The sequence below is a fragment of the Neolamprologus multifasciatus genome, chromosome 3 (genome assembly GCF_963576455.1).
Source record: "Neolamprologus multifasciatus chromosome 3, fNeoMul1.2, whole genome shotgun sequence".
NCBI classification, from domain to species: domain Eukaryota; kingdom Metazoa; phylum Chordata; class Actinopteri; order Cichliformes; family Cichlidae; genus Neolamprologus; species Neolamprologus multifasciatus.
This window is the reverse complement of record NC_140441.1, coordinates 42,225,132-42,252,907: the sequence shown is the minus strand read 5'-3', so window position 1 is coordinate 42,252,907 and position 27,776 is coordinate 42,225,132. Positions and strand designations below refer to the sequence as shown.

Genomic DNA, 27,776 nt, shown 5'->3' with positions numbered 1-27,776 from the left:
TTGTTTTAAGAACAAGCTGAAAAACTGAGCTTCTGTACTTATCGTCAGGGAGTATCTCCCCCTGCAACCTCCAGTTTACTCTACAATGGGTAGGATTTTTTTGTTACTGTCTTTCAGGAACAAAAACATGTTAATGATTCAAGTTAATACCTGCCCACTGAAAATACACACATCCAGATGCTGAGATAAGCTGCTCATTTCTGTTTGAGCAACTATTACAAGAAAGGCTGAGCGGGTTCCACGTTATCACATCCAAAACACAGATCAACACGTTTCCCTCCCCCAAACAAATCCATGTTTTTAATCTCTCTCAAAATGTCTCTAAAGCTCAAATGTTGTGTTGGAAGCCCCCATTTCCCCTAGAGCTACTTTGGAATTCACCTTCCTTCCTTTTCAAGGAAGAGCATTTCCCTCTCAAGGTGATATTTCCATTTGGTTGTGTTAAATGCCAAGTCAAAATAGCGCTACACAGAGTTGTGACAGTGTGACGTCGAAGTTTGTAATTATTTTATTATATGTTCAGATGTTTACAGTTCTTGGAGTACTTACATCACTTCTCTCTTTACAAAGTTTGAAAGGTTTGTACAAAGACAGAAAACTCTTAGTGCCACATCAAAGATCTTTTATACAGCTTAACTTTAGTAAGAAAATGCCATCCAAAACATGTCTGCCAGCAGAGTTCATGCAAGTGAATATTTAGACGGACAAGGTGGAAGTTCTTTTCACATGCACCAACAATGGTAAAACAGAGAAGTCTACGTAGGCTGTCGCAGTCACCCAGCACTAAAGCCCAGCAGTGTGCTCTCATCCTGTCGTGTTTTCTACAGTTTGGGGCTTTTTTGCTACCAAAACCTTGCCTCCTAGTTAATTCCTGCACAGGTGACTCAGGATGGCAGTCAAATTTTCATTTGTACAAATAAGGTTCATGTTGTGACAAGATTACATTTGTTTTTCTTTCCATTTTATGAGTTACAGCAGATATCCAGGGAAACGTCAGCTCTTGTTACCACTAGAACTGCTTCCAGATTAATCAGCCTCCTCTGGTCTTCTCTTTCCAACGGGAATGCAAAGCCTCCCCTTATTTCCTCTGCCTCAGCATGAGGATATCAATCCCACTCACATTTCTGGGTCCACAGTCGGGCAGCTTTTCTGAAGCAAATTCCAAAGATTTACTGCATTTCTTTATCCTGTCCACAGCACGCTCAATCAGCGTGGATCTGCACTGTGCCACAGAGTTACTTATTAGCAGGTGAAATTCCTTTTTATGCAAACACGGACACAGGTGTTCACCAGTGCAGCAGAGGTGCCGCACAGCACACGTCGGACCTGCAACAGGTATGAAACTTTCAACCGAAAAAAGGCAAGTGAAACTAAATGTTTTCAACCTGCTGTTAAGTTACTATGTATATGTTCCTTCAAGTCCATCTGCACATTCCTCTGAACATGTGTGATTAGGAGACTTCCTCAGGAATCGTGTTTTCAGATACAAGGATGATGTGTTCAGTGGGTTCTGGCACCGGTGTGTACAGATTTCCAGGGATGGGCTGAAAAACACAGCAGTGTAAAAATGAGTATTTATGAGGACAGAAAGAGCATTTGACTAGACTTTGTTTTTTTCAAGTATATACCTTAGAATCTCTGTTTCCAGTCATCATCATTTCCTTGAATATTGTTGAAGGATCAGGTATCCTGGGACAAAAGATTTCCCTGTTCCTGCAACACACACACACACAAAACCCCAACACATCATGTTTAGGTGTGACTCTGACACTGGAAATACCTTGGAAGTACCTTGTGGTGGGAAATCATGTTACACAACGTCATATGGAAAATTTAAACCATCATTCAAATACTTTTCAGGGAAGTAGTACAGATACCTGCAAGTTCTTTTATTGATTTCAAGAACCAAAAGTGAGAACTAGGTTTCTTTGGTTTTTATTCCAGTATTTTAGCCAGGTAAGATAACACCAACTGAGATTCAAAGCAGTCGTTTTTATGTCTTGAAGTGAACCAATTCACCTTCTCCAAGAAAACAGCAGCAGAAAAGGAAGATGGTGGAGTTCGTGTAAAAAACAGGGACTCTTTGAAGGTCTAGTGTTATTTCTGTGTGTCTGCATGTTTGCTGTTTTATCAACATTTATTATAAATCTGGATTTCTTACAGGACAGTGTCTATAGGAGTATATAGTCTTTATTTTTGTCATTAATTCTTATCAAGAAAAATATGATATTTTTATTTAAGTATTTAACTAATTGTTAAATATCTTAAATCTTATATGAAAACATGTTGCACCTTTTACATGTTTCACTGGCATTCAGTCAGGACAAACAACACAAGCAGAGCATGTCAGGTGAACTGTAAAAAGCAGACCCCTCTCTCCTCAAACATGCATGTTTGGACCCATCCTTTACACCACTGCCATCTTGTGGCCACCAGTGGATATGGTCTCTGGAAGCACAATTAACACTGAAGCCACTGAAATCTGGACGGGTAGGTGTTCAGCAGCTTGCAGTTGCTTGTTTTTTTGTACATGTGCATTGTGGGTAAATCTTTGGTGTTTGCTGGAAGACTGACAAGAGATTAGCGTGCTAGCTAAGCTGTTGCTGGCTCTGCTTTCACTGCTCTGAGATCAGTTACCAGAAATAAGAGTTGTGGAAATAAGAGTTAGCGCTCTCATTTATCATTGTAAGAGAAGAGGTTTTTTTCTTAGTGACCACTTTCGCCAACATGCGTGATGTAAGAAACGTTTAAATTTAATAAAGTTAAGCAAGCTGACCAGGTGATGGTTCTACCGGCACTTTCAATATCTCTGAGAAACCCCCAGGTTGACCTAACGTACAATTAACCCAGCTATTTTACTAATACACAACCTTCATTTTTCATTCATTATTTAATCCCACCATAGATATTTTCTTAAATAAAGTTAGACCATGCTCAGGTCTTTCATTTCAGCTCGGATTCTTTTTGAATAGATGAATATTAAAATACATTTTAAAATCATGATGAAAACCTATGATTTGATAGGATATGAGGCATTAGTGTAGATTAAACAGAACATGTATATGAAAGAAAGTGTTTAGAATAAGCCCAACCTTAAATATCTGCAGCAATAATATTAATTAATTTAGCACTGATGGGAAACATATTTCTGCAAAGTAAATCCTTTGATTTTTGATACTTTATGTGCAATTTTACAGTAATACAGTTTCATGTGAAGTATTCTTTTGCTACTTTTGCTAAAGCAGCAGTTTTAAAAAGCCCTTCACTCCTCATTACCAGCTAGTACTAAATAGTTAGATAACTATAGTAGTAATAAAATATTAAAATTCTATAGCCAGGATGAGGGCAGAAAGAGGCTGTCACAGCAGTATGTTTTGTAACTTCAGATGTTCCCACAGCTACGATATGAAGCTCCAGTATTAGATAAATATTATTTCCAACTATGGATCATGCACAGCTAGTCGAGTAGGTCCATGAATACAAATCCACAGCTGGAAAATGGCAGAGTAGGTCATATTTTTACCTATTTTATCGATGCAGCTCTATCTGACACACCAGTCTGTGGTGCTGAGAGAATCACTTTAGGTCTCAGCTAGAGCCTGGTTGTTTCATCAGCAGGTCAGTATAACCAGCTGATATTAGCTACTTGCCTATCTATTAGCATCGGCATTAACAGCGGCCAATAAATGACACATGGGAAAAACACCCCATAACCATGCCATGATGTTACAGAGTTTCTTCACCAGAGGGCACTCTGATTCTTCCCTCTTGGCAACACACCACAAACACAACAACCAGCTTATCCAGAGTCATGTAGAGCACAAAAGAGTAAATAAGTGACGACATAAATGTAAAAGAAATCTATTTATGTTTTGACAACAAACAGATAATATCTGATTTTTAAAATACCAAACATGACTATCAGTTTTAAAGATCCTGTATAGGCCAGGGTCTAGTCTGAACCTTTATTATTTTACCCTGCACATAGATCACGCCACAGACTCAATAAAGTTATGATATAAAAATGTGTGAAAGCTTTTCTTAGAGTAAATAAACTAAGCTGCTAAGTCACATGAGTTCATAGCACTATGGGAGGTTATAGTGATTTCACTTCTGCTGTGTCTGTGTGTATAAAGGCACAATCTGGCAGGAGAGGGTGAGAGGTTTTTAATCTATTGGACCTATGACTAAGCCTTCTGCTATTTGCTACGTGTTTGCTGCAGGCCACACCTACCTGCCTGCGGCTACAGGTGGGGCAGTTTTGTCAACCTTTCCACTCAGAGGCATCGTCATTCTGTTTACTGATTAAACACTAGTCCTCAAGAGTCCTCAAGAGTAGCCACTCGCCATGGTCTATCAATTCTATCATCTTCTTTTCTTATAAAATCAAATTACACCATCAGGAGATATTTTTTTAAGACTACATGAAAAGCAAAGAGAAACTCAGCCCTCTCCCCGGGGCAAACATTTACTGACAGTGAGGAGGGAAAAAAAAGTTTTACAAGAAGAAACCTCCTCAGGTAGCTTCCATACTAGTGTTTATTTGGTTAACTATTGTTTGACAAGACGCAGTAGGAGAAGCTTCTTTTGACATTAATCTTTTAATGTCTCTCTGAGTGCAATGAGGCTACTGCGCAAATCATTCCCGACTAAATCAGCTCAACAATACTGTATGCTGTGCAAAATAATTGTTTAAAACATGGATTTTGCAAAATCTGCACTTGCACACAAACATTCACTTTTGAAATCGTTCTGGCACATACCTCTGGAAGCAGTAGCAGGACAGAATGACGGAGACAGAAAGAATAATTGGGACGACGATGGCGATCACAGTCAGCATCTCATCTGGAGACCTATTCTCCCCTGGAGTGAACAAGAGAGACTTCCTGGTAAAGCTTTTAGGAGATTTTCAACCTTTTTGCACATTGTGTTGCACATAATATTGCGTATCACAGTGGTTTGCTAGTGTCTAATTTCTAATTGATGATCCCAATTCAGTGCTCCAAAGTTTACCAATAATAAGTTGAAGAAATGTGTCATTAGACATGATGGAGAACAGCTAAAAAGCAAGGCTGTATAGAGCTTTCACTAACTAACAGATAGCTCAACCACCCATCACATGAATGCTGGAATTTTCTGCTTTTAGCCGTGTTCCTGTTGTACAACATAGCTCGAATAAGTGAGCCAGCACCTGCAAAACTCTTTTTTTTGTAGCACGGTGCACTGCAACATCAGACACAGGCAGATTGTGTGTTAGATTAATGTGAAACCTTAAAATATACTGTTTAGGATACGACAGTGTTGCTTTGATTCCTTGTTGTCCAAGTGACTGGGAGTCATTTTCTTGTAAATGAAAAAGAACAAAGTTCCTGATGATGATGAGTCATTATTAAAATGTCCCGACTTTACCCACCCACAGAACTTTATACACTAATTGGTGCATTTTCGATTGCAGCCTCACGCTGATTTGGCCTGCATTACAATATCTGCACCAACATGTAGTTTGACACAAAATTTAAAGATGAAGTTGAATCAGTGAATCAATATGCTGTCAGTGATGTGATTAGCACATGATAAAAACACGAACATACAACTCTGTGTGCACATCATAGGATCTCATGATAATGTAAATATAATTATTTAAATATACTCGTAGTAATAATTAGTAATACTGGTTAGACAGTTACCGTGAGTTATGACTTCACTGAGGTCACTGGACAAAGGGATGCAGTATTGATCAGTCTGCACACTGTATTGGAATTTGTATTGGCAGTTTTTGTTATAGGGGATTTTCAGACTTGGCCCTTTAGTGTGGAGAGTCTGAAAAATAAGAAGCACACAAAACCAATGTTGCACTTTGTCAGTATGGAACAACTGTAGCATTGACATAACATCTGGATTTAAGACAGACAAATGTGAAAATATTTGTTTTTTCTGATATTTGATAGAAATGTTCAGCTATGAGATTATTCCAATGTCTCATAAAACACTTAAGCAGAACGTCACAATGTGAGAACTTACTCTGACGTTATTGCACTCGGTGATGCAGACACTATAGTTTAATCCACATTTTCCAACAGCCGGACCTCGATGTTCCCATGTCAGGTAGAGATTGCCTTTATCTTCTGTGATGTTCATCTTTGGTAAAGGTATCACTGAGGAGATAACAAAACACTTGTTAAAAAAAAAACGTTAACATTTCATATTCATTTTCACAGTTTGGAATGACATTAACAATAAAAAATTAAAAATAACACCAACCAAATTTAGGTTTGAGGGTGTTGCGTCCAGTTTCAGTCTCCACGAGCACATAGATGTCAACTTTAAGATTATTCACGTTTAGATAACAAACATCCTTTTCATGGCTGGTGGACCTATCACATGCTCTGATTTTATCATGTTCCTCTGAAGTCCTGTAATGACAGAATGAGGAGTAAACAAGAGAAGTGGAAAAACATAAAAAGCTTTTTCACTTCAGCCAGTGACTCAGATTATGGCTCATGTAATTCCTTCAAAGTTCCCAGATTAATATTCAGGTGGAATGTTAAATAATTCAAATCGGCACAAGACTCTGATGAAGCCACAAGCAGGTTTTAACAAAATACTGCTGTCCAATATTTGTCACTCTGTAACATCCATACACAGAGTACTGCTACAGAAATGTATTGCAGTAGTTCATTTTCACAGAACCCCCGACTAATGATGTGCTGATTCACGGCACTAATCCTATATTTTTTCTTTAAAATGGTAAATGGCCTGCATTTGTATAGTGCTTTACTCAGTCCCTAAGGACCCCAAAGCGCTTTACACTACATTCAGTCATTCACCCATTCACACACTGGTGATGGCAAGCTACATTGTAGCCACAGCTGCCCTGGGGCGCACTGACAGAGGCGAGGCTGCCGGACTCTGGCTGTATCCCAATTCAGGGTCTGCAGCCTTAAAGGCCGCATTTTAAGGCCGATTACGTCACAGCGACGCGACGAAGGCTGTCCCAATTCGAAGGCTGCTCGAAATGCGGCCCTCAAATGCGTCCTTAATTTCCCTGAATTTTAAGGACGTGGCGGTGTAGACTTCGTGGCCCAACATATCCCAGAATGCATAGCGCGGCGGTGGGTGAGGATAATGTTGCCCAAAAAAAAACGATGAGGGGCGCCCGAAGAGTAAACTTTTAAAAGTACTGAATATTATGTCACTTATTTATGTGCAAATCTTTACTAACGAAGAACATTAAAACATTACTGTTGGCCACATGTCGGCAAAGTTATGTGACATTAGTGACGTTTGTACTAACTTGGTTTTACAGCCTTTACTTTAAAATATACGCCGTTCAATAGCTGACCTTAATCTTACAGAGAATGATCAAAGCTCATGTAGAAACAAACAAACAAATGAACAAAAGATTTTCTCCTTCATTTCTGTCAAACAAAGCTGTATGAAACGTTTCTAGCTGTTAGTATCATGGTTTCTAGGCAACCTGGGCAGCGCAACGGAGGCTAGACCGTCCCATTTCACAAGACTCGCACTTCCGGCCTTAGCGGTCTTTAATTACGCGGCCCTTGAGGATCGTTGAGACTGCGTACTTTAAGGGTGCAGACCCTGAATTGGGATACAGCCACTGACGCCACCGGGCCACCAGTAGGCAAACATGGGTTAGTATCTTGCCAAGGATATTTGGCATGCAGCCAGGAGGCAGCCTGGGATCGAATCACCAACCTTCTGATTAGTGGCTGACCTGATCTGCCACCTGAGCTACAGCCACCCCAAATTAGATACAATTTCACTCCGCACAGAAACTGCGTTACATTTCTTTTGTTGTTTGCAGCTTTTATGCTCACCTGTAGCTGATGTTCAGCTTGACTGACTCATTGACTGGTTTCCAGAAACACTTTGTTCTCTCAGACTCAAGTGAACATCTGAAGTCCGTCACCAATTCAGCTGTAAGTACAAAAAAAGAATTAAGTCACACACATAGATATATATTAAAAAAAAACTTAAGTTATTATATATCAGCATTTCAGCTTTCTGGTACTTACTGCGGCGCTTTGAAGTTTTAATGGTTTTGGTCACAGGTCTGCTTTTCTTCCTACACACAGGATCTAGAGCTTGAATGCTGATATTCCAGTGATCAGAGTGCTTATCTTCTGTGAAGTACTTCACTGTGAAATTATTAACTAGGCTTAGGAAATTCTGCTGGGAAAAAATATATATATATATTTAGTGAAATTTAAATAATTCTTAGTTCTCCAGCACACTGTCTGATATCCACTTTAAGGGCACTTTATTTTCATAAATAGAAAACATATTTTTAGATAAATGCCGTTTTTTTGTTTTTAACTTAACTTTAGGGTTATTTACAGCGCTGTATTGTTCAATATAAATTATGTTTTATTTATTTATTTATTGTAACTTATCAGGTCAATAAATTCACCATTGTGAAAAACTATAATTTGATTAATATTTTGTTTGTTTTCATATTGTCAATAAACATGTTTGGACTAATTTGCCATACGTTTGATGATAGTAGGTCTATGGTATATGAAAAAATGGCAGATAGGTCAAGTGGATATTCTTTATAGATTTGAAAACTGTCATTACATATGGAAAAAACTGTTATTAATAAGAACTAATACCAAATACATTTGTAGATCTTCTTTTCTTTGGCTGCTTCCATTAGAGTCTACCACACCAGATCATGCACCTGGATCTCACCCTATTTCTAGCACCCTCCTCTTTCTAACCAACTCTCTGCATCTCCTCAACGGACCTGCTCTGAGGTCCTCCTCTTTTCCTCCTGTCTGGGAGCACCATGTTCAGCATCCTTTGTCCAGGATTTTGGTAATGACCGTTTTTAAGAGCCGAGTGTAAATGAATGAGGGAATAAAAAAATGCACACGGCCGTTTCACAAAATGCTACCATTAAAGTGGCGCTCAAAACTGTTGAGAAACACACTGACCAGACTGAGGTACTAAATCCTGAGCTTCCCATAATCCAACTCACTACCTTTATTTCAAAGCCCATATTATAACTGAGTAAAATTAACTTTATTTTTAAAATTTATTTGTTTCTCTTTAGGTTAAAACTTTGTTTCACCAATCTAATGTCAGCCTGTCTCACTGCTGGCTTTCAGTTCCATATTACCTCATCTGACTGCGGTAGTCCATATCTGATTACTTCATATTTGACTGTACAGTTTTTCGGGTGATTGTCTGGCTTCTTCCAGGACCAGGACACATTCACTTGAAATTGGTCATCCCACCTATATGTCACATCTGTTGGTTCGGGAAGTTGATAATCTGCAGGTATAAGAAGAGCCGTTACTCCCAGCTTTGCATAAATGATCAATGCTGTTCAGAAACGATCACAGTAGGCTACCACCGAAGCCAGAAATGACATTTCACACGAACTCTTTCACAACACTCGCTGCTGTCTGCAATCAGTTCCTTGATTATTACAAAACACTGCTGTGTTTTGTAATACCTCGGACTGAAGCTGAAGATTGTAAAGCTGTAACTGTTGTCATCATTATACATCATTATATATATCATTTTTTGTGCTTCTGTTATACAATAATGGTAGTTGATTGGCAGTAATTTGGCAAAGTCATCTCCAAAAACAGATGATCAGATTTATTACCAGCAAACTCACGGAAAATGTCATTGCACCTAGGAATACCTAGGAAAAATGAAATCATTTAATTGTGCCAAATCAGGGAAATATCCAGCATGAAAATCACCTGTCTGTACATGAACTGGAGAACATTCCTCACATTCCCCCTCCACCTCTGTTTTTACTATTAGATTGGTTGGAAATGCTCTTGAATCATATGCAAAATGTCTTTGGCACCACCCACACATGGAGTGTTAGGGTGTAGTAAAATGCGCTGATATCCACACTGGGCATGGAAAAGGACAGCAGTGATTCCTACCATTTTTTTAAACACATGATTATAAATATGAAAGCGTCATTTTAAATTAATTTGTCATAATAATGAATGCATCTTTAGATTTATCTTACAATCATACAATAAAGTGCAGCCGCTCGGCGTTGAAAATGTGACGCTGACGTTTTCTTCGGATTACAGTATATGTGCACAGGCTTTTTATGCAAAGTGACACAACATAATGGGGGATATCATATCTTAGACAGATGTCCTGGAATCAAAAATAATGGAGGAGATGATTTAATTGAAATCCTATGAGACATCCTTTTAAATTTTGCCTCTGTCATTGTTACACTTTCACTTGGGCAGGTTCCCCCGCAACTTGGTCGCTGGTTGCGCTGCGCACCTGTACAGTGAAAGACAGCCTCTTTAAGCGCAAACTAACCGTTAAGGTGCACTTGGTAAAATCGAATAAGAAATATACTCTGAATTTATACTCAAACAGAAAGACATCAGCGAATGTGTTCCAAAGAGCTCTCTGAATTAGCCAGATCCTTGGAGATAACTACCCTAACACACACATTTTGTTACTGGGAATTAGAATTAACAACGCAAAACCACCGAGGTCAAGTTTAATGTGCTTTCCAATTCGTTTATTCATAGCAATAATTCATTATATGCCAATAATAATAACAATAATAATAATAGTAATAATACCACTTAATGTAATAGGGTCAAGACCCTTAAAGTAACACTTCACCAAGTGCTATTAGTGCAGCGGAAAGGAAAAGCTCCTTGAAGAGGAAGAAACCTCAGGGTGGGATTCCCGGATAAGGTGAGAGGAAAGCGGAGACAGAAATAACTATAAATAAATAAAAATAAAAAATACGCACTTACATTTAAAATTAAAATATTACCTGACTTATGCGTTAATTTATTATTTTTTACAAGGGCAAAAACACGCAAACTACAACCACAAAAGTGCTTTAATTTAATTGGCTAATAAATAGCAAGTTGTTAGAGAGCTCGAGACGCTCGGTTAACGAATAACGCGCGCGCGTCTAAAACATGCTAATTAAAGTCTGGTTTGACGGGCTGGGTACGCTCACTGACAGGTTCCCCTTTAACCGAACAATTTTTAGATGTAGACTATTGTTAAAACTGGGATAAAACTAATGAGTGTTTTACCTGCTTTACAGTTGAAAGTCATGGTGGTGGCGCAGAGAAAGATGAAAAACCGCTGAGCGACAGTCATGTTGCCTCCAAGCGTCCGGACTTTATTCCTGGAAGCGTTTCAGGAGCTTGTTTGATTCCCTCTAGGAATCCAAGTAGAAAATAAATGTATATATATCTATGTAAAGGGAAAAAATACCGGCGACAGACCGTCTAGGTTAAAAGAAAAAAATGTTTTTTTCTAAAAAGTGAATGGAAACCGGGAAACGAAGCCAAAACTCCAGCTACACCTTAACTGTCTCCGTGCCTACTGAACCTTACCGGGAAGGTCGGGGCGGAGTTGTTTCGAGTGGGAGGAAACTGTAATGACAACGAAGCTACGACATTTCACGGAGTGAAAATGAGTAAGCAGCCTCGGTTACCAAACGCTGTTGGAAACAGGAATCCAGCGTCCATACAACAAATCGTTTTGGGGAATAAAGGAAGCTGCTCCCGTCGCTCTCTTAATGGGGGCAACATTACGCATGCGTGTGATCTTAAGTGCGATATATCAAACCGCAAGTGTCCATCCATTCCTCCAGGAAGTCGTCAGGCCCTAAATGAGTCTGTGAATCATTAAGCTTATTATCTATGTGGTAATGGCTTTATTCTGCAACCAACAATATAGAGTGGGCCAAACTGATAACACGGGTGCAGCAAAGGCCAAGAAAAACATAGATAGTTGTGTTAGACTTCAGATTTATTCGGTTATGGGTCAAGCTCAAAGCCTCCGTGGGTGATATTAGACTAACTTAATGCTACAGTATGCATTGCGGTTGTAAAGAAAACACTTTGCTGAAAACTTTTTGGTGGATTTCGCCTGTTTCAACATGCAGAAAGCAGCCGGTGGTTGAAAGGGGAACAAGCAAACCCCAGCGAGGGTTTCCAAAGAGCGCATGAAGCCTGAAAAACCAAAACCTCCGAGCGAGCTGCGACACTTCATGTGTGGTGTGAGACATGTGATAGTATAATCCGGCCATAAACCCTGTTTCTCTTTAGGACAAGCAGAATCGAGTGTGCAGACTAAAGCCATACATTCTTTTTGTTTGTTTAAAACTTCGGGGCGCTGTACGTGCAGTGATTTGTGAATAATTTCATCATCTACGTCTTCATGGATTTGGAAAGTTTTATCATGATTGTCTCATGTAGGATTTGATCCAGGCCTCATTTCATGATGGCTCAAGTGTTTTGAACAAGGAAGCTTGCTGGCAGGCAGTGTCACACCTAACAACTTTTGTTTTTTTAACTTATGAAGCGAGGCTGGTATATATGAGGAATGTAGTTTGGTACTGTCATGGTAAAATATGTTTTCTCTTAAAAAATGTTGCTGACATTAAATGAGCAAAAAGCAAATTTCTAATTTCATCATTTGATTCAGTTACTGACAATTATTTTTTTAAAAGCCTTTTAAATAATATCCAGATAATTGGGTTTTGCTTGTACCTACACTGGACACAGCCTGTATACACTCCTCCTGTGCTTTCCCAGCTGTGATGGAAATGAAAATGTTTTGGGAGATTGTTTATGTTGGCTTTAAAAGGCCAGTGTGGCGTCCTCAGCCACATCTGCGGAGAAAGAATGTATGAGAGATACTAAAAAAGCCCTACAGAGATTTTTTCAACTACTGTCTTTAAGTTCAAACATCATTTTAGGCAAATGCAATGAGTCTTTTCCCCCCACAGGTTTTATTGAAAAAGGGATTTTACAAAGGAAGTTTGACAAGCAGCTTCACCTCAGTAAACAATGCAATAAAAACGACAAACAGAAATCTCTGCTAGGACGGATTCTGGACCAACAAGAGTCCAAAAAAGTGGCTATATAATACACCATACATACAGTACATATAAACATACATGGATACACAGTTCATTTTACAGCATGTTGACAAATTATGTACATCTGCTTAAATATTATTTATCTGTCTGCTAATTTCAGTGTAGCACTTGTGAAATACTGTGAATAACCAGCATGTGAGGCTTCTTATTACTCAAGATAAAGGAGTCTTTTCAGAAGACAGAGCACAAAGGCACTGGATCCAAAATCAGGTCTTTAATAACTCAATGCACTGAAGTAAATCTCATCACAACGCTGTCATCGCTTTGTCAATTTCTCATTTCAAATGTTCAAAAATAATAATATTTCAATGATTGTTTTCAAGCTGTAATAGAATTAGCAATCTATATTATGCATTCACGCACGCACAGTCCAGAACACTGTTACTCCAAAGGGATTTTGTTTTGTCTTAACAATGCACTTGACAACTTTTAAACTACACAAGCCACTCCTGTCAGATTTATTCCAACCCTGAGCTCTGTCTTGTCTTCACTGTGACTTTGGAGCAGTCACAAGAGGCCTGCCATTGAATAAACATGGTAGTAACTTTGCCCTGACGCTCTATAAGCTGCTGCTCTTTAGTTGTCACCTTCTCCTCAGTCGTCAGGAATGCGCTGCTAGCACATAAACATCGACCCTTTGCCAGACAGAGTCTCGCAATGCTTTCGGTTAGAGTGCCTTTTATAAAAGAGTTGAACTAGTTGAGCCGGTATGGTAGCACGAAAACTCTCGCAGCAAACACTGAGACGCAATCTAAAGGTGCTACTGTCTTTAAAAAGGTGACTCAAGTTGTAAAAGTTGGGACGGAGCGTGGTGTCCTGCATAGATCTAAAGGGCGGCATTGCAAATAGAAAAACTGTTTAACCAGCAGTCAGTCTGGCAGTTTGCTGTAAAGGTGGGGGGGGAAAAAAGTGCAATGCAGCTGAGCGTAACACCTAAACCTGACATGCAGACACGTAAATGGTGTTGCTGTAATACATTCTCAGAATTACTGCTGCTGTGGTTTGAGGACTAAATCTGAGTGCTGTGCCGCAAGCTGTTACTCCCACCGTCCACTGCACATCCAGCAAAGATGCCGTTGATAGCCAAATGGCATCTTCACCAGGGGGAATGTTTTGGCATGCATAGCTGGGCAGATTTGCACTGACAAATTCCCTGTTATAAACCAATCCAGGTCCTCAAGGGACAAGTGCAAGGATATACAGAAGTGTGGGTGGCCGCAAGAGACGGAGGGTGGTGTGCAGGAGGTCAACCGAGGTCAGTGGACGTCCCGCTGATGGCACGGAACACATGGAGGGAGTTCTGTAGTAGCGATCGCATCATATCCTCCGGGTATATCTGGGGTCGAAGCAAAACAGAAGCACAATCAGTGTCAGACACACACTTTGAGTACTGTGAGTTCGTGTTCTTCACATGCAAGCTGAGTGCACACTAAAGCTGGACTTTATAGTACTGCACAGTGGCATACACCACAGTGGGTGATGGTGCACCTGCATCGCCCTGCCCTCACCAGAGACTAAGATCAGAATTTTGGCCATAATCTTCAACAGTGGGGAACATTTCAGAATGTACTGAGTCAAAGCACAGAGTGTGAGAGATGTGAAAATGGCGTAAGTCTGCACTGGCAGAATAATGGCTTAATGGCACTGTGAGCAAGCTAGATACATTTACTGGATAAAACATTGTGTTTAACGGATGCATTATTCTATGGTTGATCAATAAACTGTGTTTATGAAGCATATTAATTCCAAGCAGCAGAAACACAGTTTTTGTGTACTGTGTTGCCACAAAGTGCAGATAGTTTTCTGAGAAGGTCATGCAAGGCAAGGCAAGGCAAGGCATTTCATTTATATGGAACCAAACACTACAGTCATTCAAGGTGCTTTACAAGAAAAATGAAAAACAAAAATAACAGGATTTTTTAAAAAAAGAAGACAGAAATAATATAAATAAAAACGACAACGGTAACAATGATGGAACAGCTACTCGGTTAGTTGAAAACAATAGTGAATAGAGCTGGTTTAGCTTCTTTTTATTTCAATGGATACAGTTGGAGAAGACCTGACCTCAGTGGGCAGCTGGTTCCAGCTTTGGGCATCACACTGGCTAAATCACCCCATTTAGTTTAAGCTCTGTTAGGTGACCAGATCTTGGAGAAACCTACCACATCTGTATCTTAGACAACTTAGGCATACATTTAACAACCAGTAAAAATTAATTTTTATTTTTTATTTAAAATAAAAAACTTTAAATTGAATTCTGTATTTTACTGGAAGCAATGCAGGGAGCTGAGAATTGGAGTGATATCCACTCTGTTCCTGGATTTTGTTAAAATTCTAGGCTAACTGTAAATGTCTAGTAGTCTTTTTAGCCAGGCCAATAAAGTCAACTATATAAGAAATAAAGGCATGAATGAGCTTCTGTAGATCTTGCTAAGGACATAATCTCTCAGTTTAGCTACTTTTGTGAGATGCCAAAAAGCTGATTTAGTTACAGCCCCAATACGCTCAGTGAATCTAAGGTTCTCTTCCACGATTTTTTTTCCACAAGTTGCAATCGTGTATCCTTGTGTCCAAATAGGATAATCTCTGTTTTGTTTTCACTTTTTCAAGGCACAAACATAGATAGCCAAATAAATCTGAGTATCATCTGCATAGCAACGATAGGCTGACTTGTATTCCTAAATGATGTCACACAGAGGAAGCATTTACAGATTAAACAAAAGTGGCTCAAGAACGGACCCTTGTGGAACTCCACGCAGTATTTTCTGCAACTGAGAAGTATTAATAAAGACAAAACAATCTATATAAATAAATAATAATTATACCTTCAAGGTATGAACTAAATCATTTAAGGACTGTTCCTGTGGGACCAACTGAATGTTATAATCTAATAGTATGTTATGATGCACAGTGTCAAATGCTGCACTAAGCTCTAACAGTACCAGGGTAGTTAGTCTGCCTGAATCCATATAAAAGCAGTTTCTGTGAAACTGATGAAAGCCTGATTGAAAGACATCAGGACAACAATTAATAATCATCAAGAAATTACTAATTTGATTTAAAAATACTTTCTGAATATTTTTAGCATAATAATAATCTCTTTTTTCAGCTGGGGTTTGACACCTGCAGTCTTTAATGATACAAGGAAAATAACAGGGTGGATGGAACCATTCACGGTGTTCAAGAGCTCAGGGTCTATGCTGCTGCGCTACTGTAAATCAAGCTTAACTTAAAACCACAGCAAAGACATTGTTTTCTTTTAAAATGAAGCACGTAAAATATATATAAAATTAATTCTAAACAAATAGCATGAAACGAGGACAACGACGGTCACAATTTCTAACTCTGTTGTTCATTGTGTTTGGTTAGTGCTGCAACAAAACCCTAAAACTAAAGAGTTCCTCTGCAGCAGAGTAGGAAAAGTTACTAGCCACTGTCAGGACATCAACACTGTGCACACTGTTACAGTCATGCATGTTCATAATAATCCGAAATTGCAATTAATGAAGTCAGTGTCTGTGCAAGACCTTTTAAAATGCTCCATTTCAGACTGTTTTTTGTTTTGCTTTTAAATCTTGGCTCCGTATGATGTCAGTGAGAACGGATCTTCTCAAGGACACAACTGCGGTCGTGCTCACAGAAGCCACACCCACCTGCTGTTGAAACTTTATGTTCGAGAGAGTCTTGCAATAAGAAGAAAGTAGGTTTAAAGTGAGAGAGCTTCACCAAGGCGCATGAGAAAAATAAGGATTTTTTTTTTGCCCTGTCCCGTTCGCTACTTTTACAATCAGAGTTATTATCTGAAGGCCAAGAAAGATGCCCAATGGTGTTTTTCCCAAGTGGATCATTATGGCTTAAGGGTTATTTTGTCTTGTGTCTTAATCCTGTCCAAAAACAGCAGATGGCTCCGCCCCTCCCTGAGCCTGGTTCTGCTGGAGGTTTGTTCCTGTTAAATTGAGGTTTTTTCCTTCCCACTGTCGCCAAGTGCTTGCCCACACTTGAATTGTGATTTTAGGTAAAGCTGCTTTAATAGAATCCAAGAATGTAAATGAGCACAATAGGTTCTCTTTGAAAGATTTGATATACGGTGACATATATATTTATAATATAAAAAATATTCATATAAAAATAATAGAATAATTTTAATTAAGAGGCCCTGTAATAAGTCAAAAACATCCGGTCATCCGTCATTCCAGTGAAAACTAAACACTGGAAAAGGTGATGTGACTAAAATCTTCACTCTTAGTGAAAAAGGTTATGAAGAATAATGTCTTATCGACTAAAAATGCATGTCACTTTATTTATTTTATGAAAGATAAAATGCAACAACATGAAAATTACTTTAGCTAGCAGATATTCATCCAGGCAGTGTCAGAGCTTTCATAAATCAGAGGAAGGTCGTCGACAGCTTGGCATTACTATGATCTACTTGAGCCTCCACAGTTAGCGGACCTCCCCATATGGAAAAGAAATAGAAAAAACGTATAAAATACTTGCATAAGATGTGGCCTACTTCATATAGCGAATCACCTAAGGCTTATATGATTCACTCATGAAAGTGGCCACTTTCTCATTACTTTCATATATTGTTTTAGGAAGTATCCAAAACATACATACAAGTCAAGGGATCTTACATCTGTTTTCACTCTAGTATGCTTTTCATACAAGTTTCGCACAAGACAGATACAAACTTTATAAGATATATATACATCTTTTCCATATGGGTCAACAAGCTGTGTCTAGGAATATTTACAAAAAAGGTGCAACAGTAAAGCAAACAAAAGCAAATTTTTCTTCATTCCACAGATGATTCAGCGAGCAGTGAGGCTGCACAGCATCCTTCGGGTATTCCCCAGCTGTCGATGACCCCGCAACAACAGCACCTCGCCTCAAATCAACAGGATCAAAACTTTGACCATTCACTGCAAAACTATATTTGTTTTATTCTAACGAGGAGAGAAGCCTTCCCACTAAAAACACACCCATGTGACATAAGACACAGAGGTGACAGATGGCAGCTAAGTGGATGGTATGTTTGCCTGTAGTCTAGTTTGCTTGGGAATAATTCAGATGGCAGTAGATCCTTTTTTTTATTGGGATTCTGTTTTTACATACGCGGACACGCAAATAGTCAAACCTTAACCAGGACACCAGTGTGACTGTAAACAGGATTTGATTAAAGGCGTCTCTCATTTGCATTGTTTTCAGCGCCATCAGTAGCGCTAGTGACGACAGTGTGTCCCAGTGTGATCTGACAAGTTTGTCAAAGGAGGAAGTAACTGTGTGCAAAATGTGTCTCGTCTGCCAAACCACTTTTAACCTCTGAATGCATCATAAAGATCTTTCCAGCTAAATGCATTTTATTTGACATCAAACAAGCATTTGTCGGATCCCGTTTTATTTCTAATTAGGACCTGACTATTAACCACCCAAGTATCGATTGCTGCTGGAATGTTTTTGGGGATCCAGATAAATGTATTTAGATTACTTTTAGATTTAACCATAAGGTGTCTGGAAGAAATTAACCACAAAAGTGCACAGTCATCAATAGTGGTAATCAAACACATACTTAAAAAAAAACAAAATCACACACAGTCGCACATTACCTTGGGTTTTTCCTTAAAGCTTAAGGCCAGCATAATGGAGAGAAAAAGTCAGACCAGTTAGTTTGGTTACATCAAAAGTCGGCAGGCACAAAAACAAATGAAAATGTGGCCTAACAATACCAACGGGAAGTGTGGCAGCTGTGCAGCAATACATCATGACTTATCGTTTACGGGAAGAAACGTCAAACTAATGCACAAATGCGATGAGCAACACCGACCAGTTTTTTCATGCATAAAAACTCATTTATCGCTGTTACAGTTGCAACACAGACGTGTTTCACAAGAGCCGACTCATTTGGTTTTTTAAGCCAAATGAATTCTACTGTCAAGGATTTTGAAGACCGTGCAACTAGAAGGCAAAGGACACAAGCAGTGTTCTGTAACGCTGGGAATAATTTTTTTCTAGGAACTGTTTCTTCCCACTGTCTCTCATCACATCTCACTTCCAGTTTGGTTGTGCCCAGTGGTGAAAATGAGGAATCAAAAGTCTGCTTCTGAAAACCGCTCTGTGAGTTATGTAACCGAAAGGGTTAAATAATCCTAACATACGCTTTCACGAAATCAGGCCCGTGTTCGTGAAACTTAACTAGCATGGCTCACGTTGAATGATAAGCGCACCAGCATTCCCGTTTATATCGAGCATGAAGCACAGTTTTTCATTGTTGACCCTGACTAGGGTAACTCTGAATATCAGCCTAAAAACAGGCAGCTCGTTGGCCGATGTGGACATTTGCCCAGCTTTTCAGATATCCACTCTCCACACCGGTGCAAATTCCAGCACACAGGCATTGCAACAGGAAGTGACTTTTACACATGAATCTTTCAGTGTGAGTCCAGCATATAAAGGTTTAGACTCTAAGACAGACTCTTTCTGAAGTGTTGGGATCAGTCCCTGGAAGTCCTGTTCTGACCTTTTACAGCTGCGTGGTTTCATCCTGCACCTGACAGCTGTCCAGCAACGACCCAGAAACAACCCACTGCACAAAGTCATTTTTGGACATACAATTTTGCTCTACTGAAGGGGTTGTTTTATAACGGCAGGCGTCTATTATACTTCTAGTGTTGATGTCCATACGACCTCCGTGTTCGGGGTATTTATAGTCCAAACGTGGTCTTTGTGGACGCCTTTTCAATGTCAAACTTAGACTCATTTTAGATATCGTTTTCGTAATGCTTCCACATGGATAGGCTCTGTATTCCCATGTTTCCAGATGGGCATGTTTATCCATGATGGCGCAGGCTCTTAAACTAAACAACAGTGAGCAGCTGCTCTGGGGAGCAGAAATGTCCTGAGCTTCTCACAGACAGTTTGCAAAACGTGCACATTGACAAAGACTGTGGAGCAGACAGTCCAGTTCATACAAACACACTTGCACAAACTTCTCGGACTTTCCATCACAACTCCTCCCAGTCCTACTTCCGATCACACACTCACTTCCTCTGACAAGACTCTTTACAATAAGACAGGATACCAACCTCACTAAAATAAAAACAAACTATATATAATGCAAATGCACTTTTGAACTTGTTAAACACATCGTACTCCTATTGAAATGAATTCCAACATTGTTCTAAATACTTTAACCATTATTATTTTATATTTTTAACATATATTTCAAAGTTTTTAATATTAAAAAAATAATGAATCCCAGTTTTAAACTGGTTACAAACAAGTAAGTTGATTAATTAAAACAAATAAACCAGTTAAAGCAGGAAAATTAAAAACCACAATAACAAAAAACCCAACCCACACGTGCTGAATAAATCAATAGGCTAACGCATAATAAATTGTGTTTGTTTATAAATAATCCGTGTTTATACATATCATGTTGTAAATGTAAATAAAGAGATTTTACATTTATCAATCATGTAAATTTCCTAACCCTGTCACAGACATGATGTCCCAAAAAAGTCCAACGTTCAAATGTTGAACGTCAAATTGACGTCCAAGTTGGGTCACGGTAGGATGTCCAATTTTCAGACCTTGTTTGGACGTCGTATAGATGTCCAGAATTGGTCATGGACCGACTGACCTGATACAGACATGATCTGTATGTCTTTCCGATCTCCATTATTTAATGGGAAGGTTCAAAAGGCTCATGAGTGCCTTTGCTGCCTATGTCATCATGGGGCTGTTTACCATGAGTTTGAAAATCAACATCAAATGTTGGTGCGGTGCCCTGATGCATCGCAGGGAGAACATTTAGTACAAAGGCCTGACATTTTCATAAATGCCATTGTGCACACGTTGTATCTGGATATGATAGTGAGTTGTGGCTCACCACCAGATCTCACTTACCAAATGGGAATCTGTTCTGCTTCCCAAAAGTGATATTCAAGTTTCAAGATAGTGGTTTTAAGTCGGTTTAAAAACGGTAGACCAGAGCGTGTCAACAAAGTGCTTCTGTAGGCGGTCAGAACAGGACTATCAGGGCAGGATCCAGACGTGGCAATAGAGCTGGAAGTGGTGCATTTCTGAACCATTTAATGACCTTAAAAGGGGATTGCACCCAAATTTAAATTTGGTACTTTTTTTTATGAGTGTGGTCATTTTGATTGCACCTGTGTGCACCGCAAGCGGAAAAATAAATTTTTAGTGAACTACATTTTGATTTGCCTTGCAGGAACCTCTCTGCCACACACCTCTTCAAAGGGGAACAAAATATAAAGGTTAAATTAATGCACTGTGGGATTTTCCCACTCCTAACAGACAAGTGACGTATGAGTTGCGCTCGGGGAAATAAAATTACCTGCTCGTGGATGATGTCCGACAGCTCTTTTACCATTTCTTTGAAATTGGTTTTCAGGCCCTCGTGATACTCAAACTGGTCCTCTTTGATCAGACGCTCGTTTATGTCCAGCGCCATGCTGCAAGCCTCGACAAAACGTCTGGAATCAGAAGCGAAAGACATTATGTCAACAAGTTAAAGTGAGGGTTAGCCAATAAGCCCCTTGCGATTTTATCTACTCATAAAGCAGACATATACCTGAAAACATCCTTGAGCTCTTTTACTTTCTTGTTGCCGGACTGGTTGGATTTACTGTCATCCAGGAATGCTCTGGCATACGCCATGGGGCCTGCGTTCACCTGCAGAAAAACATGCCTCAAAATGTAACGCATTCTTCTTCACTGATCAGTGCACGCAGATAACAACTGGTACATGCCACGCACTTTCTCAGCAGCCCCCAGCACGGTTTCACTACTATAGCTTCTAGGGGTGGGGGAACAAATCGATACTGTGTAGTATCGTGATATTTTGTTTGCTAATAATGTATCGATACAAGGACGGCAGAAATCGATATTTTGTTACAAAAAAAGTTTTTGTGCTCTGACTTCAGAGCATGTTGATCCTTTTTCTGAGCAAGAATCCTGACATTCCTTCACTGTCCAAATGTGTTTAACTTTTTTTTGCCAGCAATAAACGTGACAGTTTACTTATTTTAATTTAAGACATGTTTTATTTTAATTAAGTTTAAAACTTCTTTATTTAATGTAAAATTATATTTTACATTAAATATTTTGTTTTAATTTACTTTTTAAAACTGACTGAAATGAGAGAAAGACTGAGTGCGAGACTTTGATATTAGATAAAATGAATATTGATAAAGTTAAAGTTAACTTTATGTACAGAATCTGAATATCGCAAAATATTTTTAAAAAAATTGCAATAATATCGTATCGTGCATTAAGTATTGTGATAATATCGTATCGTGGGATATATGGTGATTCCCACCTCTAATAGCTTCTAAACAAATTTAAAGCTTCTTACTAATAACTCATGAATTTTCTGTCAGTCTGTTCTTCTATTTTGACAATCTTTCATCCAAGCATCAAATGTGGTGGGTGGATTGCAGGGAATACAAGTGACTTTATGACTGTCTGCACGTGACATGTGTAAGGAACGTCTGTATTTTCTAACTATAAACAGCAAAATAAAATAAAAATAAAACAGCTCTGTACTCGTTTTTTACGGGGACTTTACCACAGTTAACACTCGGCACTCTGCCCAAGTGAGTCATAAAATAAACACACAACAACAAACACGTTTCACTATCATCTGAACGCACTTTCTCGTAAAGTGCTAGCGCAAAGTTACTCATCAAATTTGGTGAAGCAGATTCTTACAAGATACCAGAAAGGTTGCACTCAAAAAAACTATTTACACCCAAAATGTTGACTTAATCTGATTACATGTCAACATTAGCAATGGAAATAAAATTTACTTCATCAGTATATCTCCAGTTTATGTCAAGCATACATTAAGAAAAAGTATCATTAAGAAAAATCATTAAGAAAAGCAGCAGGGCTGCACAATTAATTGAATTTTAATCTCAATCGTGATTTTGGCTTCCCGGAATTAAACGAACACGATCGAGCGATATTGATAATGCGTGCACCACCGACAGAAGGCGAAGCAAAAGCAAATCGAGCGCTCCCTCAATCGCCACCTGAAACGTGCTCGCATGAACACTGTGTTCCTTCCACTGTGTAGCGTTAAAGTTAATTTTTGCTTGATGCAATGTGCATAAAGTTAAAAGATTAAAACTAATAAAACAAGTTTTAAAAAGAGGCTTTTTCATTTGATTCAATTTTATATGATGAATTATGCCAGGGGTGGGCAACTCCAGGCCTCAAGGTCCCTGCAGGTTTTAGATGTGTCCTTGAACCAACACAGCTGATTTAAATGGCTAAATTAGCTCCTGAGGTTCTCCAGAGGCCTGGTAACGAACTAATCATGTGATTCAGGTGTGTTGACCCAAGGTGAGATCTAAAACCTGCAGGACATTTTCAAGTAACTTGACCAACACTGGTAATCTGTAAACTAAAACTACACAGATTTTAGAATGACCTTTCTCTAAGATTAATCATTAATCATGTGGTGTGTGCTTCTGATAGCTAGAGATACAAAGTGAGCAGCGCTGTCTTGTACTGGACCTTTTTATTAGTTAAGATGGGCTTATCGTTTCACTCTTCACAGAAAAACTAAGTGTAATAATAATAATAAAAGTGATCAGCTGTGCAGCACATCTGAGAAAGTTTACATTTTGGGTTTTTTTTTCCGCCTTTACCTGCACAGAGACGCAGCCCTGCAGTTTGAGCTGCAGCTGGATCATGTCCACTTCCTGGCTGGAGCAGAGCTTGATCAGCTCCGCCGTCCGTGCCTTCATCTCATCTATGGCCACATCTACCGGCTTAAGCTCCACCTGCTTCTCAGCCACCACCTCCACCCGCTTCTTCACATATGGGAAAGTGTTGGCAGCTAAAGACAAGAGCGCAGGCAGAACCTGTTAGGTCATGTTACGCTGCAGATACAACAAACAATGACAGAAAAATCAACAAAAAAAGAGACAGTGACATGTTAAAGAGGTGATCTTCAGGTGAATTCTGACATGCCCCAGCAGCCGTGGACATATGAACTTTTGTGTGCGCAAACAATGAGAGATACAAGCATTCAGCATACATAAACAGAAATAGATAAATAGATAAATAAAAGGTGCTTTTCATTGCTCAGAGGAGACTAATGTCCAGCTGTCACTTGCTACAGTAACCAGCTGTTAATACAGTTCAGTATTTATTGATAATTCAGTAGGCAGATGTGCAACTACAAAAAAAAAGACCCATGTTTCTGCACACTGCTACTAGGTGTTTTTTTTGCCTTTGAAATGTGCAACGGCGGTAACGAGGAAGAATGTGTTACTAATGTGGCGTATCCACATGCAAAACTCTATGAGACGTTCTTCTCGTGTTTGCTTTCTAAACGTGTTCTATGTACTTATGAGGACGGTCCTCCTCTTGCACTGCTCCTCCACCCCGCCGTGCTTCTTCCCCGACAGCGTGTACGGCGTCTCGAACACGAAGCGGCTGATGTTGTGGCACTTCTCAAAGTCCGTCTTCTTCTCTGGCGCTTCCTTCTCCTCGAAGTGGGGCTTGACAAAGGTCACTTGGATGTAGGCAAACTTAGGGTCGAGGTCTTTGGGGTTGACCTGCAGGCAAGCAGTCAGCAAGCTAAATGAGAATGTCATCCAGAAGCAACATGAAGTCTTGTTATTTCTCAAAAAAAAAGAAAGAAAGATCACTAGATAACCCACTGAATTCTTCTGAAATCAAAAGCAGACAAAGAAACAGTCTTTAAAACCACCAACTGGGACTTCATTGAAAATCCACGGGGTGGAAACTGATCACTTTATGTTGGACAAATGATTTTCTGAGCAAACACCCGAGTGTGGCTTCACTGCCAAATTAATTATTTCTATTTCTGCTACTTTCTGCTTTCCACAAAAACAGGAGCCTGCCAATTAAAGTATTCCAACCGTCTCCCACCCTTTCCTTCCTCCATTTATCTACCGTACCTTATTTGAGTCTTGAATTATCTTGACATTTTCTGGCCCAAACTTTTCCCCGTAGAGCGTCAGCAGCCGCTGGGAGATTTCGGACAGGCCGGTCAGTTTGGGTTCTTTGTAAATGTACTCCTTCCCGTCCTCCTCCTCAAAGAAGCCCTGTTCAAAATACACATTTATATTGGAAAACAACTTAAACAAACATTGCAAAACTGCTAAATTTTCAACCTTTTCTTCAATACAAATGTCCTTACTGATTAGTAAATCATCATAAAAGATGCAGTCACAGACCACATGCCGCATGCTGAAGGACGTCACATTGTAGATGTTTGCTTTATTTTCCTCAAACTTCCTCAAATCTTGCCCATAGTCACTTTCTAACCGTTATAATCTAAGATTGTATAGGTGACTGTTTTTATTCACAGCTTTGAATCACACAAAGCAAAGCTGAGAAAAAGATTCACAGTTCTAAATAATCCTCAGTTACCTTTTCTGAAGAAGTACTTTTTGGTTCCTCTTCCTTCAAGCCAAATCTCTGATTAGCTGATTGGCTGTCCTCACATAAACAGAAAGACTAGGCAGGAGGAGGGTGGGGCTTCTGTGCTCACAGATCGCCATATTAAAGACATCATATAAAGCCAAGAGGGATGGCTTTATATGATTTAGCTTAGTAGTTTGCAGACCAGGGTTAAAGTCTGAATTTGAGACATTTTCCCAGAAAAGTGAACACACAATAATGTCTGACTACCCTAGAAATAAGGAGAAGCATTTCAAGGCCTAATTATCCCACATCGAACAATTTATTTCTTTTACGTTCAAAAGCATAACGTCTTTTCCTTACATGGACTGGCTGGGACATGACAGCTTCATTCAAATAAAAAAACAAACAAACACAGAACATCCTGCTTTGTATTTATATAACTGCAATGCTGAAATGTCCATCAAAGAGATTTGTACAGCTTGTAATTTCTTCCTGTTTGCTCTCCTGCACATGAGCACAGACAAATTAGCAGGCGTGCTGTTCCTGCTAACTGCCTGCTTTTGTAGTTTGAGTAAATAGATATTTGAAACCTCTGACACATGAAACAACTCTTCTTTTGCCTAACAGAGAAAAGCATAACATGGAAACTTTTGAGGAAGCTCTATCTATCTAACCCAACTGGGATGGTGTCAGAACAGAAGAAATATCTGATACATCATTGGCTTCCCAGCCAAAGACAACATAGCTGTTAGCTTAAACATGTAAAGAAGCCAGAAGTAGCCACTAATAAACCTAACAGGCGATAATGACCAAAAATAGCAACGTTTTACACATAAGTCTGAGGACTCCCAGTGGGGGAAATAATTATTTGATCCCTGCCTAAATTGCAAGTTTGCTCATTTACAAAGAAATGAACAGCGGCTAATTTTTATGGTAGTTTCATTTTAAAGGAGAGAGACAGAATATCAACTAAAGAAGTGAGAAATTAATTTGGATGTCAGCATTTTATTCTACAGTCGTGTCCCTGATGTCCTTTGACACATCTTTGGTCTTGCCCAAGGTGGTGGAGAGGTTAGACTGGAAGAGACGCATTACGGAATATCTCTAAACTCAGACTAATGGTATCAAAGCTTGAACTTGAGATGATTATTCATGCTTTTATTTCTTCTCGTTTAGACTATTGTAATGGCCTTTTTACTTGTTTTAACAAATCAGCCTTAAATCGTCTTCAGACTGTGCAGAATGCTGCAGCACGTCTCTTAACAGGCACCAAGAGAAGATCTCATAACACTCCAGTCTTGGCCTCCCTTCACTGGTTGACTGTAAATTTTAGGTTTCATTTTAAAATTTTAGTACATGGTCAGGCTCCTCAATATTTATCTGACCTGCTGAAACCACATACATCTTCTCGGGCTTTAAGGTCATTAGATCAGAGACTGCTGGTGGTACCGCGCACTCGTTTTAAAACTCGTGGTGATCGGGCCTTTCAGACGGTGGCACCACGGTTGTGGAATTCTCTCCCACTGTCTCTTCGCTGCACGGACTCTATTGATTCTTTTAAGAAACAGCTGAAGACATTTTTATTTAGAAAAGCATTTGATTAATTTCTTCTTATGCTGTTTTTATAGTTTTATTGTTTTACATGGTTTTATTTACTGTTATATTGTTTTTATATTCCCATTTCCTGTGTTGTAAAGCACTTTGTGATTTTTATCTGTGAAAAGCGCTATATAAATAAATTTTACTTACTTACTATGTGAGATCCGGAGCATCTGTAACTGACTGACTGACTGAATGAGTGACTACTGATTGCGGGCACACAGCCAATCTGTGGTGGGAGCCAGAATTCTGTGTTGCAGGGGATCAAATGTTTATTTCCTTCAGTGACATGCAAATCAATAATGTGTTTTTTTCTGTGATTCTGGTTGATATTCTGTCTCTCTCCATTAACATAAACCTACCACAGAAACTAGAGACGACTCTTCACCTCTTTGTAAGTGAGCAAAAAGGTGACAAGACTATTAATACTGTTATTAATATTGTTTGAATCATCACCAGGCCCCGTATACACTCAACATTTACATTTCACACATTTCACACAGTCTTCGTGAGTGTGTGGGTGCTTTCAGAAGCTGCTTGTTGACCTCACCTGTCCATAAAAGGCCACTCTGAAATAGGTCCCGAGCAGCCTGCGGCCCGACTGGATCACCTCCATGATCTTATTGTACGCTCTGTGCAGAGTTTCGTACAGTCGGCTTAGTTTCTGGAAAGAGTAGAACAGATGCCATCAGAGCTCGCCCGTTGTTAGCGATTGTTTGTTTATCGCAGCAAGTGGGCCGTACACACAAAGCCGGCACAGGAATTTGAGTTATGCAACTTGGCAAAACACACACGAATTAAAGTCTATTTGTTTTTGTAT

The 27,776-nt window shown here is 39.3% G+C and overlaps 2 protein-coding genes across 10 annotated transcripts in view; both read right to left on the bottom strand.

Annotated features, from left to right (window-relative positions):
- Window positions 1–853: 853 nt before the first annotated feature.
- Window positions 854–12,429, bottom strand: LOC146523294 (interleukin-13 receptor subunit alpha-1-like). 2 transcript variants are annotated; one of them, XM_085146090.1, is made up of 10 exons: window positions 11,073–12,429; window positions 9,143–9,297; window positions 8,037–8,193; window positions 7,839–7,938; window positions 6,262–6,413; window positions 6,022–6,155; window positions 5,688–5,820; window positions 4,764–4,863; window positions 1,629–1,713; window positions 854–1,544 (listed from the first exon to the last, which is right to left on the bottom strand). In XM_085146090.1, exons 1-10 carry the CDS (start codon window positions 11,137–11,139, stop codon window positions 1,452–1,454), a joined length of 1,176 nt encoding a protein of 391 aa, XP_085002216.1. In that variant the 5' UTR covers window positions 11,140–12,429; the 3' UTR covers window positions 854–1,451. The 2 variants fall into 2 exon arrangements, with proteins under 2 accessions (XP_085002216.1, XP_085002225.1); XM_085146099.1 differs by having other exon boundaries at window positions 8,037–8,190; window positions 11,073–12,428.
- Window positions 12,430–12,764: 335 nt separating this feature from the next.
- dock11 (dedicator of cytokinesis 11) overlaps window positions 12,765–27,776 on the bottom strand; it is an 83,227-nt gene continuing 68,215 nt past the window's right edge. For 3 of the 8 annotated variants that reach the window (XM_085146052.1, XM_085146064.1, XM_085146070.1), the window contains 6 exons: window positions 27,507–27,620; window positions 24,889–25,035; window positions 24,312–24,522; window positions 23,608–23,798; window positions 21,525–21,625; window positions 12,765–21,426 (listed from right to left, as the gene is read on the bottom strand). In XM_085146052.1, the coding sequence (XP_085002178.1) occupies window positions 21,054–21,426; window positions 21,525–21,625; window positions 23,608–23,798; window positions 24,312–24,522; window positions 24,889–25,035; window positions 27,507–27,620 (1,137 nt within the window). In that variant the 3' untranslated portion in view covers window positions 12,765–21,053. The remainder of the gene's footprint in view (window positions 21,427–21,524; window positions 21,626–23,607; window positions 23,799–24,311; window positions 24,523–24,888; window positions 25,036–27,506; window positions 27,621–27,776) is intronic. The other 5 variants (XM_085146076.1, XM_085146078.1, XM_085146084.1 and 2 more) reach the window with 4 other exon arrangements.

Excerpts from the sequence above, each read along its gene's own strand:
- LOC146523294 (XM_085146090.1), bottom strand. The coding sequence starts at position 11,139 with ATGACTGTCGCTCAGCGGTTTTTCATCTTTCTCTGCGCCACCACCATG. Across the intron at positions 9,298-11,072 it reads GACTTTCAACTGTAAAGCAG|ATTATCAACTTCCCGAACCA; the intron begins GTAAAACACTCA and ends TTATACCTGCAG. Across the intron at positions 1,714-4,763 it reads TCCTGCTACTGCTTCCAGAG|GAACAGGGAAATCTTTTGTC; the intron begins GTATGTGCCAGA and ends TGTGTGTTGCAG.